General features: G+C 38.2%; 1 protein-coding gene and 1 long non-coding RNA gene across 3 annotated transcripts in view; both read left to right on the top strand.

Annotated features, from left to right (window-relative positions):
- The window catches only part of SMS (spermine synthase), a 225,094-nt gene extending 216,285 nt beyond the window's left edge, over nt 1-8,809 (top strand). For both annotated transcript variants that reach the window (XM_075333409.1, XM_075333410.1), the window contains one exon: nt 7,413-8,809. In XM_075333409.1, coding sequence (XP_075189524.1) covers nt 7,413-7,452 — 40 coding nt within the window. In that variant the 3' untranslated portion in view covers nt 7,453-8,809. The remainder of the gene's footprint in view (nt 1-7,412) is intronic.
- An 80-nt stretch (nt 8,810-8,889) lies between these two features.
- LOC142291133 (uncharacterized) lies at nt 8,890-12,672 on the top strand. Its single transcript, XR_012750443.1, has 2 exons — nt 8,890-9,248; nt 9,439-12,672. It is a non-coding gene; the product is annotated as an uncharacterized LOC142291133 (long non-coding RNA).
- The last annotated feature ends 459 nt before the right edge of the window (nt 12,673-13,131 follow it).

The raw sequence follows: 13,131 nt of genomic DNA, 5'->3' as shown, positions 1-13,131 counted from the left end.
AAAAGTGGAGAGGCCACTATCCAAGCTGCTTGAGGTCTAGTGTGAAGTTTCCGCAATCAGTGATGGTTTGGGGAGCCATGTCATCTGCTGGTGTAGGTCCACTGTGTTTTATTAAGACCAAAGTCAGAGCAACCGTCTACCAGGAAATCTTAGAGCACTTCATGCTTCCCTCTGCCGATAAGGTTTTTAAAAATGAAAATTTCCTTTTCCAGCAGGACTTGGCACCTGTCCACAGTGCCAAAAGTACCAATACCTGGTTTAATATCCACAGTATGACTGTGCTTCATTGGCCAGCAAACTCGCGTGACCTAAACCCCATAGAGAATCTATGGGGTATTGTGAAGAGTAAGATGAGCGACACCAGACCTAACAATGCAGATGAGCTGAAGGCTGCTATCAAAGCAACCTGGGCTTCCATAACAGCTCAGCAGTGCCACAGGCTGATCACCTCCATGCCACGCCACATTGATGCAGTAATTCATGCAAAAGGCGCCCCGAACAAGTATTGAGGCATTTACTGTATATACTTTTCAGTAGGCGCCAACATTTCTGAGTTTTAAATCATTTTTTCAGTTGGTCTTATATAATATTCTAATTTTCTGAGATAATGACTTTTGGGTTTTCATTGGCTGTAAGCCATAATCCTCAACATCAACAGAAATAAACATCTGAAATAGATTACTCTGTGTGTAATGACTCTATATAATATATTTTTTGTATTGAATTACTGAAATTAACTTTTTGGAGGATATTCTAATTTATTGAGATACACTTGTATATAGTTTGTTTTATACATATACAGGGATTACCAGAATTGGAATTTTGACCTCAGTTCCATCTGTTGCTGCATTTTCATTTGCGTAAATAAAATAATCAACTTGTGAAATCCATTTATCATCTATTTTCTATAGACGATAGCTTGAGTCAGGTTTTTCTTTAAGGATGCAACCATTTCATTTGGATGCACAGAATGGCACAGAGGTTTACAGACAGGGTACCAATGAGAGCATGTCTGAAAGCAAAGGAAGCCCATTTATGCATTTCTCCAGATCTGAAATGTTTTAAATGTATCAGATAACTTATGTCTTGGAAGTTTAAGTCGCTTTAATCCTCTGCAATTTCTTATATGATGAATGAATGATCAGTGCGTTGTAGAACTCACAGTAATATTTGGCATTTGTCTACAGAATATAAAGCATTAGCAAAGTGCAAGAACCATATAAAGTGGTTTTATGTGCCACCCTCCAAATTCCTTAGACATGATTTTACTTGAAGCATCAAATACTGCAGCTAACGTAATAAGAGTTATTCTAAGTTTTATTAGAACAAATATAAAAATCCACTTGAAAAATTCAATAGAGAACAGCTCTAGACTTCATAATCATTGTCTATTAGAAGGAAATGTCCAATAAACCCTGAAATAACTTTTACTTTTTAGCAGGATAAATTCATGGTTCCTTTTTTCTCTTACGATAATTTAAAGAGTTGGTCCAGCACCTAAAATGTTCTTTCTAAATATCTATTTTTACAGCATAACCACTTTTGTAATTTTCTTTACTATACCTTACCCTACACCTTTCCCTAGCTAGCTAATCCCTAAATGTGTTAATTTTTTTTTATTTCACTTACTGTGACATTTTATTTGGGAGGAGTCTCAAATGTCATAAGAGACTAGGGCTGCACTCACTTCCCTGCAGCGTCTGTCACCGGCTCCTGCAAGAGGACATCATCAGGAGGCTGCACTGCAATTTTCTACAGTTTATTGCATTGCCACCCTCAGAAGACGTCCTAGATTCATGGTAATAGACTCTGTAGGAGATGTGAGTGCAACGCTGGGACTGTGTTTCTTTCTCCGCCAACAAAGCTTTTAACTGTGAAACAAGACATCGTCGGGAGTCCGAGGTAGATATACTGAGTGACACCAGTGCTGCCCCCTGATAAAGATTAGTTTGATGGCGGTGCTAGTAAGTATGCAGTGGTGCTGGTCTCACTCACTGCTTCTCTCTAGGCCCCCTTACAATGTCTTCTTCAGATGCAATGACACCTGTCTGCTGCCATTTCTGAGCAAGCTGTGCACAGTTGTGGAACTGATCGTATAGTTGATTTCTCTTTAGGAGACAGTTCTGGCTCTTGCTGGATTTCATGGGTGCCTTGAAGCCTTTTACACAGCAATTGAACCTCTCTCCTTGAAGTTCCTGATGATAAATGGTTGAGTTGCATTTGAGAATTCCCCTTACCAATTTTCATAATAACCTAGATTGAATGCACATCGCATTTCAATATTAGATTTGAACATAAAAAAACTTTGTAATATATCTTATCAGACAAATCTGCTTCTTTCTCTGTCACACTTGATCGGTCATTATCAAAATTCTGAATTCTGAGGTAAAATCTGTATTTAGTGAAGACTTTCCCATCACTAAGAGGAGATTAGATATGTTATTGATGAGATTCTATGTAGGTAGAAGAATAAGGAAGGGGCAGAACTAGCCTAGCTCCTCCCCCTGCATCTAGCTCCTCCCTCTAGCTTCTCTTTCCTTCCGTCATCATAGAATCTTATCAGTAACATCTGCCATCTCCTCTCAGTGATGGGAAGTCATCACTGAACACAGATTTTACCGTAGAATTGAGAATTTTGATAATGACCGATCAATTCTGGCAGAGAAAGAAGCAGATTTGTCTGATGAGATATATTAGAGTTTCTTATTTTCATATGTCCTATTGACTTAGGAAATACAGATTAAAACAAGGTTACTTTTTAAGCAGTAAACATTGTGAAAACCCAAGTTATTGTCATTCTCAAAACTTTTAACTACAACTGTAAACGAAAGTGATTCCACTGACAAACACAAGTTATACCTCCCAAAAATATGCCCTCCTCTGACTACACCGAATCAAAAATTAACAAGTTATGCCTCCTGTATCACGTCAATAAAGAATAATAATATTAAAAAGGTCTGCCATAAAGGTCAAAACTGGCTGGGACGCCACGGGGTTAAATAAGTATATTGTTGGTGGGATTTTTTTTTTTTTAAATGTGTATATTTATTTTTTATCTTGATTTGAAGTAAAATTGCTAATAATAATTAAAACCTGAGTCTCCGTAAAGAAGTAAAATTCCAATCAGAAATCAAGTTTGCGTCGGTCATACTTAGGTTTCACATTTTCGATTGCCTTGCAGTTTGGAAAAACAAAAAAACACGGAATACAGCCATAAAGTGTGCACAGCGTTTTCTCACACATCCAGATAATCTCCTGACACTGTGTATCGTTATAAACCCTCTGCTGGGTTATCACCAGAACTATAGGTGTCGCTCACATCGCAGCTGTTTCTCCCTATGTGGCTAGGACAATGCTCTGCCACTGTTATTGGAAATACTTTTTTTTTTCCCCTGGCAGGAATAAATTGCTTGTTTGTTTTTTTTTTTCCTTCCTCTCCTTGGTCTGTCTCAATTTGTTTATTTTTGAAGGACTAACCTAGTGTTAAAAATTCCAGCATTAGTCTAAATATGGTTCAACATGAGAACAAACGACCGTGACAAGGAAATGATAAGTATGACAGAGTGACAACAAAATAGGTAGTATTGAGTAAAGTGGAGGTAGGCCGTACATCATGTCCATTTTGTTGTGATTGCGACAGACATGAGCCCTTCGCCTTTACAGAAACCTTGTTCATTCATTCATGTACTGTCCTCAACACATTATTTATGGACTGTCCACTCTCAAGGATGTCTGAACACTGCCTGACCATGGAAATATAGATTTTATTAGCATTATTTTCTAAGTCCACATGGAAAATCCAGTGTTTAGTTGATCCTGGAAATTAGAAGAATAAGTATAATCAGTAAAGCCTGTTTTACACTTTACATATAACAATTCTGCATACGATATCGTATGCGATGTGACATGCCCCTATCGTATGTGTGACACGTTCAATTTGTTGACCGTGTCGCACAATTGATTAAAAGCTGTCACACGTACTTACACTTCCATATGACCTCGATGTGGGCGCCGAACATCCACTTCCTGGAGTGGGAGGGACGTTGGACGTCACACGGCAGCCGGCCAATAGAATCGGAGGGGCGGAGATGAGCGGGACGTAAACATCCCCCCCACCTCCTTCCTTCCGCATTGCCGGCGGGTGCCGCGGGACGCAGGTAAGATCTGTTCATTGTTCCCGGGGTGTCACACACTGCGATGTGTGCTGCCTCGGGAACAATTAACCCGACGTGCAATTTTTAGGAAATGAACGACGTGTATGCGATGAACGGTTTTACGTTCAATCGCAGTCACACGTAGCTGTCACACGCTACAACACCACTAACGATGCCGGATGTGTGTCACTTACGACGTGACCCCGCCGACACATCGTTAGATATGTTGTAGCGTGTAAAGCGGCCTTAAGCCATACAAACCTCTCCAGTAAAGAAGTTCTCTGGTTTTATAGAAACAAAAAGTTATTCACTAAAAGATTAGAGTTGGAAGGTGGAAGACTTTCTTAACCTGGCCTTAATGAGCAGCTAATATTTTTTGTTCTTGCTTCTCTACTTTTGTACAGTTATAACGTTTTTTCATTTATTCAGTGGCGTGGATGTATGAACTCTTGTTTTTTGCTGGAGAAATAGTATCATCTTTTGGCACTATTTTTGTGTACATATAAATTACCATGTAATTTACTTATTTGTATGCAGTGGAGGTGGCGGCATTAAAAAAAACATTCTAAGGGAAAAATAGCCCACTACAAGAGACATAAGACACTGTGGAGCTAGGCAAACATCCTGCAATCATGTCATCACCTGCTCCAATAGAAGCAAAAGAGAAGACAGAAGCAATGATGAACCACTTCTGATAGATTGCAGGAACTTTAATCCTGTGCCAAAAATGTACAGTGGCATGGAATTAGTCCATAACCAAGCACTGTGAATTAATTACATTTTAATTATTACATTTTAGTTACATTTTAATTATTACATTTTTATTATTAGAAGCTGTAAAATATTGCAGAAACTTATGATTAAAGGGGTTATCCCTCAGTTTTAAGGAGTTGCCTACCAAAAGAATAAGAGACTACCGTCTGATTGTTTATGCCACATGTGATCTGCCAGTTTACATGCCACTGTTTTTTCATGACAGGATGCCTGTGGGCCCTTTTAAAACACAGTCTATATAAAGTGAAAGATGCACACCAAATTCAGAGAAATATGAATAAGCATAACTGCTCTATCATACATAAAGAAATGAAAAACACAATTACGCATGTGAAAAATTGAAACAATTGAAAAAAGTGACATTGCATGACTGCTGAGGATTATTTGAAAAAAAGAGATATTTTGCTAATGTATTGAGCAATTCATTACTGCCCGATAACCACTTCACGGTAATCTCTTATTTATCGGGTCCCTAACCAAATATTACCTCTATATGCGGTTGAAACCTGCTTGTGTATGGGAAGCCAGAAACCTGGCTATATAGGAAATTGAATAACAGAAAAAACTGCATGACAATCAAAAAGACTGCTGGAACACCGTTGTAAATGTGAACAGCAATACAATGTCACATTTTTCAATTTTTTAAATTTTTGAGATGGCTAATTGTGTTTTTCACTTCTTTATGTATTATAGAGCAGTTATGCTTAATCATATTTCTCTGAATTTGGTGTGCAACTTTCAATTTATATAGATTGTGTATTTTTTAGCTAGAACCCTGTTCACATTTACAATGGTGTTCCAGCAGTCTTTTTGATTCTTTTAAAACACAGGACTGGATGTAACTGGGCAACATGGTGGCTCAGTAGTTAGCACTGTTCTTTTGCAACTCTGCAGTCCTGGATTCAAATCCCACCAAGGACAACATCTGGAAGTAGCTTGTATGTTTACGTGGGTTTTGTCCGGATATTCTGGTTTCCTCACACACTTCAAGAAAATTAATAGGAAATTTAGATTGTGAGGCCCAGTGAGGAAAGTGATCATAATGTCTGTCAACGCTATGGAATATGATAGTGCTGCATACGTAAAAAAAATAGTAAATAAATGTTCTAACTGTTAATAGAAATAATGTAAACCTACAGTATTTACCAATTATTAATCGTTGCCTGTAGCTCTTCCATAACTCCTGCAACCTTTTTAAAAGAAGAGCAAATACGCCTCCATACTTTATAAAAATCATTTACTTTATTCACATGCAAATACAATGCAAACAATAATAAAATGGACACATACATGCTGATATTACTTGGTGTTTGGCTGTTAACTCACTGATTGTCATGGCGGCATCAGACACTGTTCAGACTACAGACTTTGACACTTCACACTATGCTTTATCTGATGCTTCTGAGTTGCACAGGCAGGCTCATGCGTCGACCAGCTGTGTGCTCATTAGTGATCGGATTAGCAGGAGTTTATTTCTGCAAGCCTGCTGGTTACCTTTTGGATCACTTGTTGTGGGAGACCTATCATAGGTATTCCCCACCTTTTTAAGATGGAGGAATCTGTCTTTCCATGCCGACTATAGCTTTCACTAACCCAGTCCATGTACTGTTGGTTTCCAGTTGCTGGTGACTTACTGTCTGCTACTTGGTGTGCTGTTTAATTTCTTTCGTCATCTGGTTATTCCCTCCCTGCTCTTTATTGTCTCCTGATCACATATTGTCTTATATCTCCGTGTGTGCTAGATGTGTGATCGAGTTTTGGTTTCCCTATTTGTCTATATTTGTGGGTTCATCATTCCTGCCCTGGTCCTCCCCTGGGGTGGGGGAAAGAGGGGTTTTTAGATCAGGGCTGGCCAGGAGCAGGGCAAGGAAGGGAGCCCAGACATCATCACATCATCACCATTAGACGTATCTCTGGGAGTAGGGACAGCTAGGGCCACCTAGCCTGAGGGCGAGTCTAGGAGCCCTGGTCCTCTGTTATCCCCTGTCACCCCGTGACAGCTGATGTATGTAAAGAGCTATGGAGTTAATGGCGCTATAATATTATACAATGATACAAATGTGTGCACACTCTGTGTCTATTCTATTTCATTATCTGTATTGTATTTGCATAACTATATAATTTTTATAATGTATGGAGGGGTTGTCGGCTATTATTGTATAGCAGTTGCGGTTATTAAAATTAAGAAAACTATCGGTGGGGCTGCTTTCTATCACTTGCTGTCTTGGGCTCCTGCACTCTAGTGGATACAGCAATTAACTTGATTCATAGATCTCTATATGAACGGATGCCAAAAGCAGAATGTGAATGCATTTGGTTTTTTTTTCTCTAATACAAGGTGAGTACACAATATCCTTTCAGCATTAAGTAAAATGTCGTTTCCCTATTGGAATGTCCAAGTGTTCTAAGAATATGACCCTGTACACGTTATATGTCTGTGTCTGTTCAATATCATCCTCTATTCTCCTTAATGTTCTTCTCCAGATGGGTGTTTTACAGTATATGGAAGAAAAGCAATTCCTGAGCATTGCATAGATCAAACTCTTCCACGCTGCATGGAGCATATTAGGCTTAGCACCTGCTGCATGCGGGCATTGTGAAAACCTTACATTATACTCTGTAGATAATCTTAAGAAGGATTAGTACAAGTATATATGGCAATTTAGGATACTATTTAAGTTTGACAAAGAGTGACTTTAAAAATAATTTTTTATGAACTGGTATGATGTTACTTTAATCTTATATTGTGTTTTGTGTTATTTTTTTTTTCATTCTTTTTATTGAAAAGTCAACTTGGAGATTGTCAGCAAGCTGTAAGCTGCTTAATGCACTGAACCTAAAGAATGTGACTTTTTTTTTAAGATTTGTGTGTCATTAGACCCCTAGTATTTTCTGCAGGTCTGTAGTAATGTCATTGTGTATATATTATCTTTATATACATAGAGGCTATTTGTTCTGAATTCACAATATTGCTCCTGTTAACGCTAAGAACAGGAATTATAGCATTGGTGGACATCTGATTCAACTCCGCATGGTTTGACACCACTGGTTTAATTAGGCCTTATGACCATAAAATCTTGGTGTTCCCCACAAGGCCTCAGTTTACCAAATGGTTTTTAGATGCATTATACATTTTTTATCCACTGTATAATTTTTATTTTTAAAGGGATTTTCTTCTTCCTTCTGACATCATTATTGACTATGTAAATACAATTATTAAAACCAGAAATGCTACAGCAGAATTACAAAGGAATTTGATAGATAATTTTGCAGGGTAAGTTAGCCTGCAGATCATATTCAGCACATGGATGTTACCATATTTTAGAGATCTATCATGACATAATGCATAATGGATATGTCCCTCATTGACAACAAAATGAACTTGTAAATGGCCTTGCATAACAGATGGTCACCAATGCTATTTTTCCTATATATATATATATTTTTTTGTGTTGTTTTTTGCTGTGTTTTTCAAACTTAGTATTGCACACTTTATACAAGGTGGACAAGTGGTGCTTCCAGTTGAGGTCTTCTCTTACTGACGTCCTGAGATGTTGAGTCTTAGGTGATGGCCACGGAGAACCAGATAAAGCAGTACAATTTTTGTATTACAAATATTGTCCCTTAAAGGCAACACATAAGGAGGAATTTCTACCGAAGACTAAACCTTTGGCTCTTTAGATGCTGATACCCTATTTAAATCGATGTATCTTTTGTAGAATCCCCCCTGCAGTTGCTGAGAAATCAGTTGTTGAAGTTCTATGCAAATTAACTAAGTGCATTAGGGCATGTCAAAGCACTTTCAACTTTCTATCCCTTACTCCTTATTTCCAGCCCAGCCTTAAGGGTACTTTACACGCTGCGACTTCGCTAGCGATCTCGTTAGCGATGTGAAATTCTACATCGCAAGTGTGATCTTTCGAGATCGCACATGCGTAAAATAACCTATGTGCGATCTCAAAAGATTGCACTTGCGATCTAGAATTTCACATCGCTAACGAGATCGCTAGCGAGGTCGCAGTGTGTAAAGTACCCTTTAGGCTCCTCCGTGTGACAAATGAGTTCAACTTCTGTTATCTGCTGTCCCTCACCAAGATTTTACACCCTGACGCTGACTGCTCTAGATCTCAGTGAGGGGCGACAGATGACAGGCCCTAGACTGATGTGTCAACAACAGGAGCCAGGGATCAAATGGGGAATAAGGAGTGAGGGCCGCAGAGCTGGAAGTGCTTTGATACACCTGAATGCATTTGCAAATAATTTGCATACAACGTCAAGGGCAGATTTCTTAGCAATGATCAGGGAATTTCTATACAAAAGGTACCACGGGGGAACACTATTCTCCTTAAGGAGACTTTGCAAGCCAGTCTGGCTGCCAGGTAAGGGGACTTATAGCTGCAATGCCCCTAAAATTCCACGGGGGAACACTATTCTCCTTAAGGAGACTTTGCAAGCCAGTCTGGCTGCCAGGTAAGGGGACTTATAGCTGCAATGCCCCTCTGTACAAAAGGTACTTATTTACTCAGGATAACAGCACTATACAACCATACCTTTTTATTTTTAAGTTGAAATTCCTCTTGACGGGTTTCCTTTAAAGAAAACCTGTCATCAAGATTTTGTACTGATTTAATAGATTCCTTCAGTGAAGACATCCGCAGCCTGGTTGTTCTTTAATTATCAATAGAGAAGTTTCTATGTCCTAAGCTTTATTATCAATAGAGGTTTCTGTTTCCTAAGCTTTCCGTGCATAGAGTTGAGACTGTATGGAGGGTCTTTGGCTCTTTCCCACCCTCGCCTCTGCCTCTGGAGTCTGTATCTTGTTCCTGTGTAAAATTTAATGCCAAGACAGTCCTAGCCGTGGGCACGCTTGCGCAGATTGATCTCCCGGTAGTGTTCCGGAAATGCCGGCTTTGCTGCGCAGGCACAGATTTAGATCTTTGCTCAATGATGAGAAAAGTTCTCAATCATTGAATGCGCCTCCACCGGTGCCATTTTACTGAAGACCAACGGAAGGTCAGTCTCCGCATACGCCACCACCGGTACCATTTTGCTGAAGCCTGCCACAATATTGGTCTGCGCAAGCACTCCCCGCAGTTAGGATGACACTGGTAGAAAACAGAAAGATGATACAGACACCAGAGGTAGCGGAGAGTCCGAGTTAGATCCGAAGAACCTACCCACAGTCCCTCCCAATGCACTGAAAGCTTAGGAAAGGCAAACTTCTGATGATAATTAAACAATAACCATGCTACGGATTTCTTCAATGAAGGTATCTAATCAAACAGTTTAGCATCCCATTATAGTCATACCTTTTTTTTAACCTCCATAATCCTGATGACATGTTCTCTGTAACTTTAGGCCTCATGCACATAACTGCTATATGCCTATACTGAACATCAAGTGCTTTGCATTTTCCTTGGAATAATATCAACATATTTTTATGAATCCATGAAAAAAAAAGTGTGATATGTTGTATCACAAGCCCTATCTTTAAAATATTCTTCCTTATTCTTACACGAAAATATAGTGTCCTGAAGAAGCACCATATAAAGAGGGACTGTCTTGCGCCACTGTTCAAGCGCTGAGCCTTTCACCATACATAATGCTTTGAGAAGCAATAAAACCATCACAACAGCAATCTGGGGATTAATTCCAGACCTTTATAGTTTTATTACTGAAATGGTGACAAGGACAAATTGCCTACATTTGGCTGGACATCATTTTGCCTTTAGACTGTTAGATACTGAATGATTGCAGCTTGCTTTCTCAATTCAGTACATTGATAGCTAATTGTTATCTGTACACAATGTAGTAGAATCTAGAAATGTTAGATCCCGCTGTAAAAAAAAAAAGTGACCGTTTTCTTATGTAGCGTGTGTCTGCCAGTCTCAGAACACAGAAAAGCAGCAAAGCAATAAAAAAAGATATAAAAAACATAAAAATGTGATTTCAATGGTTATTATGACCATACTGAGACTGAAGTGTAGAGATGCAGATCCTTTGAACAAACACTTGGCACATTTACTTTATTTAGCATCGTTTTGCACTAAATGCTGACTATGAATTTGAACATGTTGTACTGATGCATTTAAGTATTGTACAGAAATTTGATTTTAGTAGAAAAGAGTTAGATTTTTGAATAAAATATTTGCCTGTTATGACAGATGTGTTATAAACTACTGGTGAGAAAAGCACACTGGAGTTCTTTTATTTTAGTCACTAATGTGAATGAATTTAATTGAAAAAAAAAGACATTCTCTGTCTATACCTTTTATTTAATACTTAGAACTAATAGATTTCCTCCATATTTTATTGCTGTTCGTGGATAAAGCTATTATTTTTTAAGATCTGTGAAAAAAGTTACAGCCACATTGATTTAGCCCATCTTGTTTCTATTTGAATGCTGTTGAACAGCAGCTAAGCAGCACTCACTTCTATGACCTGCATGCATGTGCATTGGTCCAAGGATGATAATGAGAGGATCTGATGGGAATGTTCTTCTCTAGCCATAAAAGGTGGCCACATCACAATGTCAATTTAAATTGTGTACAAATTACATCTTTTCCTAGAAGAAGTAAACTATCTCATATAAGCCAAATCAAAGACTCCTCCAGAAGCAAGAAAATCTATCTCTTGACAGCTAGATCTGAGTTTTTGCGCCTCATCACTGCAATGCAGGTACTGATTCACTGTATGAGATTCCTTAGATTTAACTTCATGATGAGACACAAAACTCAAAAAACAGTTATTTGTTATCTGTCTTTCTTCTGGTTTCTCCAGTTGACTTGTAAGACATAATTGGCTTCCATCTGAAGATGATGTAATTTGCATATTTTATCCTATGGTGCGTTGTTTAAAAGAATTCTACATACACTGCTGTGTCTCCACTTCCAGACAATAGAAGATCAGTAGCATACATATTACCAACTACTTGATTAAAGATGATGTGGCATATTTGAAAAATAAAATAAAAATGGTGCTATGAAAAACTGGAGGTGTTTCCCATACCAACCAAATATAATCTACCATCAGAATAAAAATCTATAAGCCTATGGGCCTTACCATCATGATTCCTCTGCACTAGTTTTCTGAAATGAGCTCTGATAGGGATAGACCTGTCAACCATGTGGTGTATGTACTTGTATCTCCAAGATTTTATGTGCATGTATGTTTTATTTTCCTAAATTTTGTCACTTTGCTTATATAAAAAAAACAATGTTTGAAGAATGGTTCTACGGAACTTAGATGTCTAGTAGAACTAATACAATGTGTGACCGGTCCAGACATGGAGTCCTTTTTTTTAAAGTTCCTAGTCTTGGTGTGTTTGTATTGTGAGAAGTTATTCCTTCAGTAGGATGTCGAATCACCTGAGAAATACAGTGCAGTGGAGAAGACTCTTGGATAAGAAGGCTGTCCTTTTGTTGGTGCTGACAATTTAGTATGGTTTCAGATGCCATGGAAATTTGCTTTTAAAACCCATTAAGACTGAGATCTATTGACAGCGCAATCTGTTTGGAAGGTGCACTGGACTTATACGTTCACCATGGGTACAAACAGATGTAAAATACTGGTTAATATGCTTTTTTAATTGTTTGCACTACAAATCTGCTTCCATCTGGAAATGTGATGCATAAAGAAAACTTAATTGTTAATGATTTGACTTTTGCAAGAGGATTGCTTGCCTTGCATCTGCTGCACCATGTAGTACCTGTGTTTAAATAAAGGTACAGTCTTATTACATGCATCCAGATAATCTTATTGAGTCCTTTTGAAATAATAAAGAAAACCGTAATGGCATGGTTTCCTGATAAATTACAGTACTCACCAAATTCTGTTGTCCCTCCCATCATGCCCCTTATCTTCACAGTTATTCTGTACCTTGTTGTTAGGCAGAAATTCAAGATAAAATTATTTTACAAGGTGCAGCCACTTGCGATATTAGGCATTCCCATAGGCAATGGCTTAACCAATGGCACACATACAGGACAGTCATTTTATTCAAGGACAACATTCTTAAGCACCTTTTTCTTTCCTACTGAATGAGCCACCTGGGAGACCGGCAATGAGGAGAAAACTAGAATTAAAATTTCCTCTATATTTCAGAAGAGAGATGAATTTTAAGAAGAGGTAAATTGCAAAAATAATTATTTTTCCAAGTACTTTTTAACTGTTACCCATTTAATCAGATGAGCAATCCCTTTTA

The sequence above is a fragment of the Anomaloglossus baeobatrachus genome, chromosome 2, assembly GCF_048569485.1.
Source record: "Anomaloglossus baeobatrachus isolate aAnoBae1 chromosome 2, aAnoBae1.hap1, whole genome shotgun sequence".
Lineage (NCBI taxonomy): Eukaryota > Metazoa > Chordata > Amphibia > Anura > Aromobatidae > Anomaloglossus > Anomaloglossus baeobatrachus.
The sequence above is the reverse complement of the archived record's forward strand: the minus strand, read 5'-3'. Positions and strand labels throughout refer to the sequence as shown.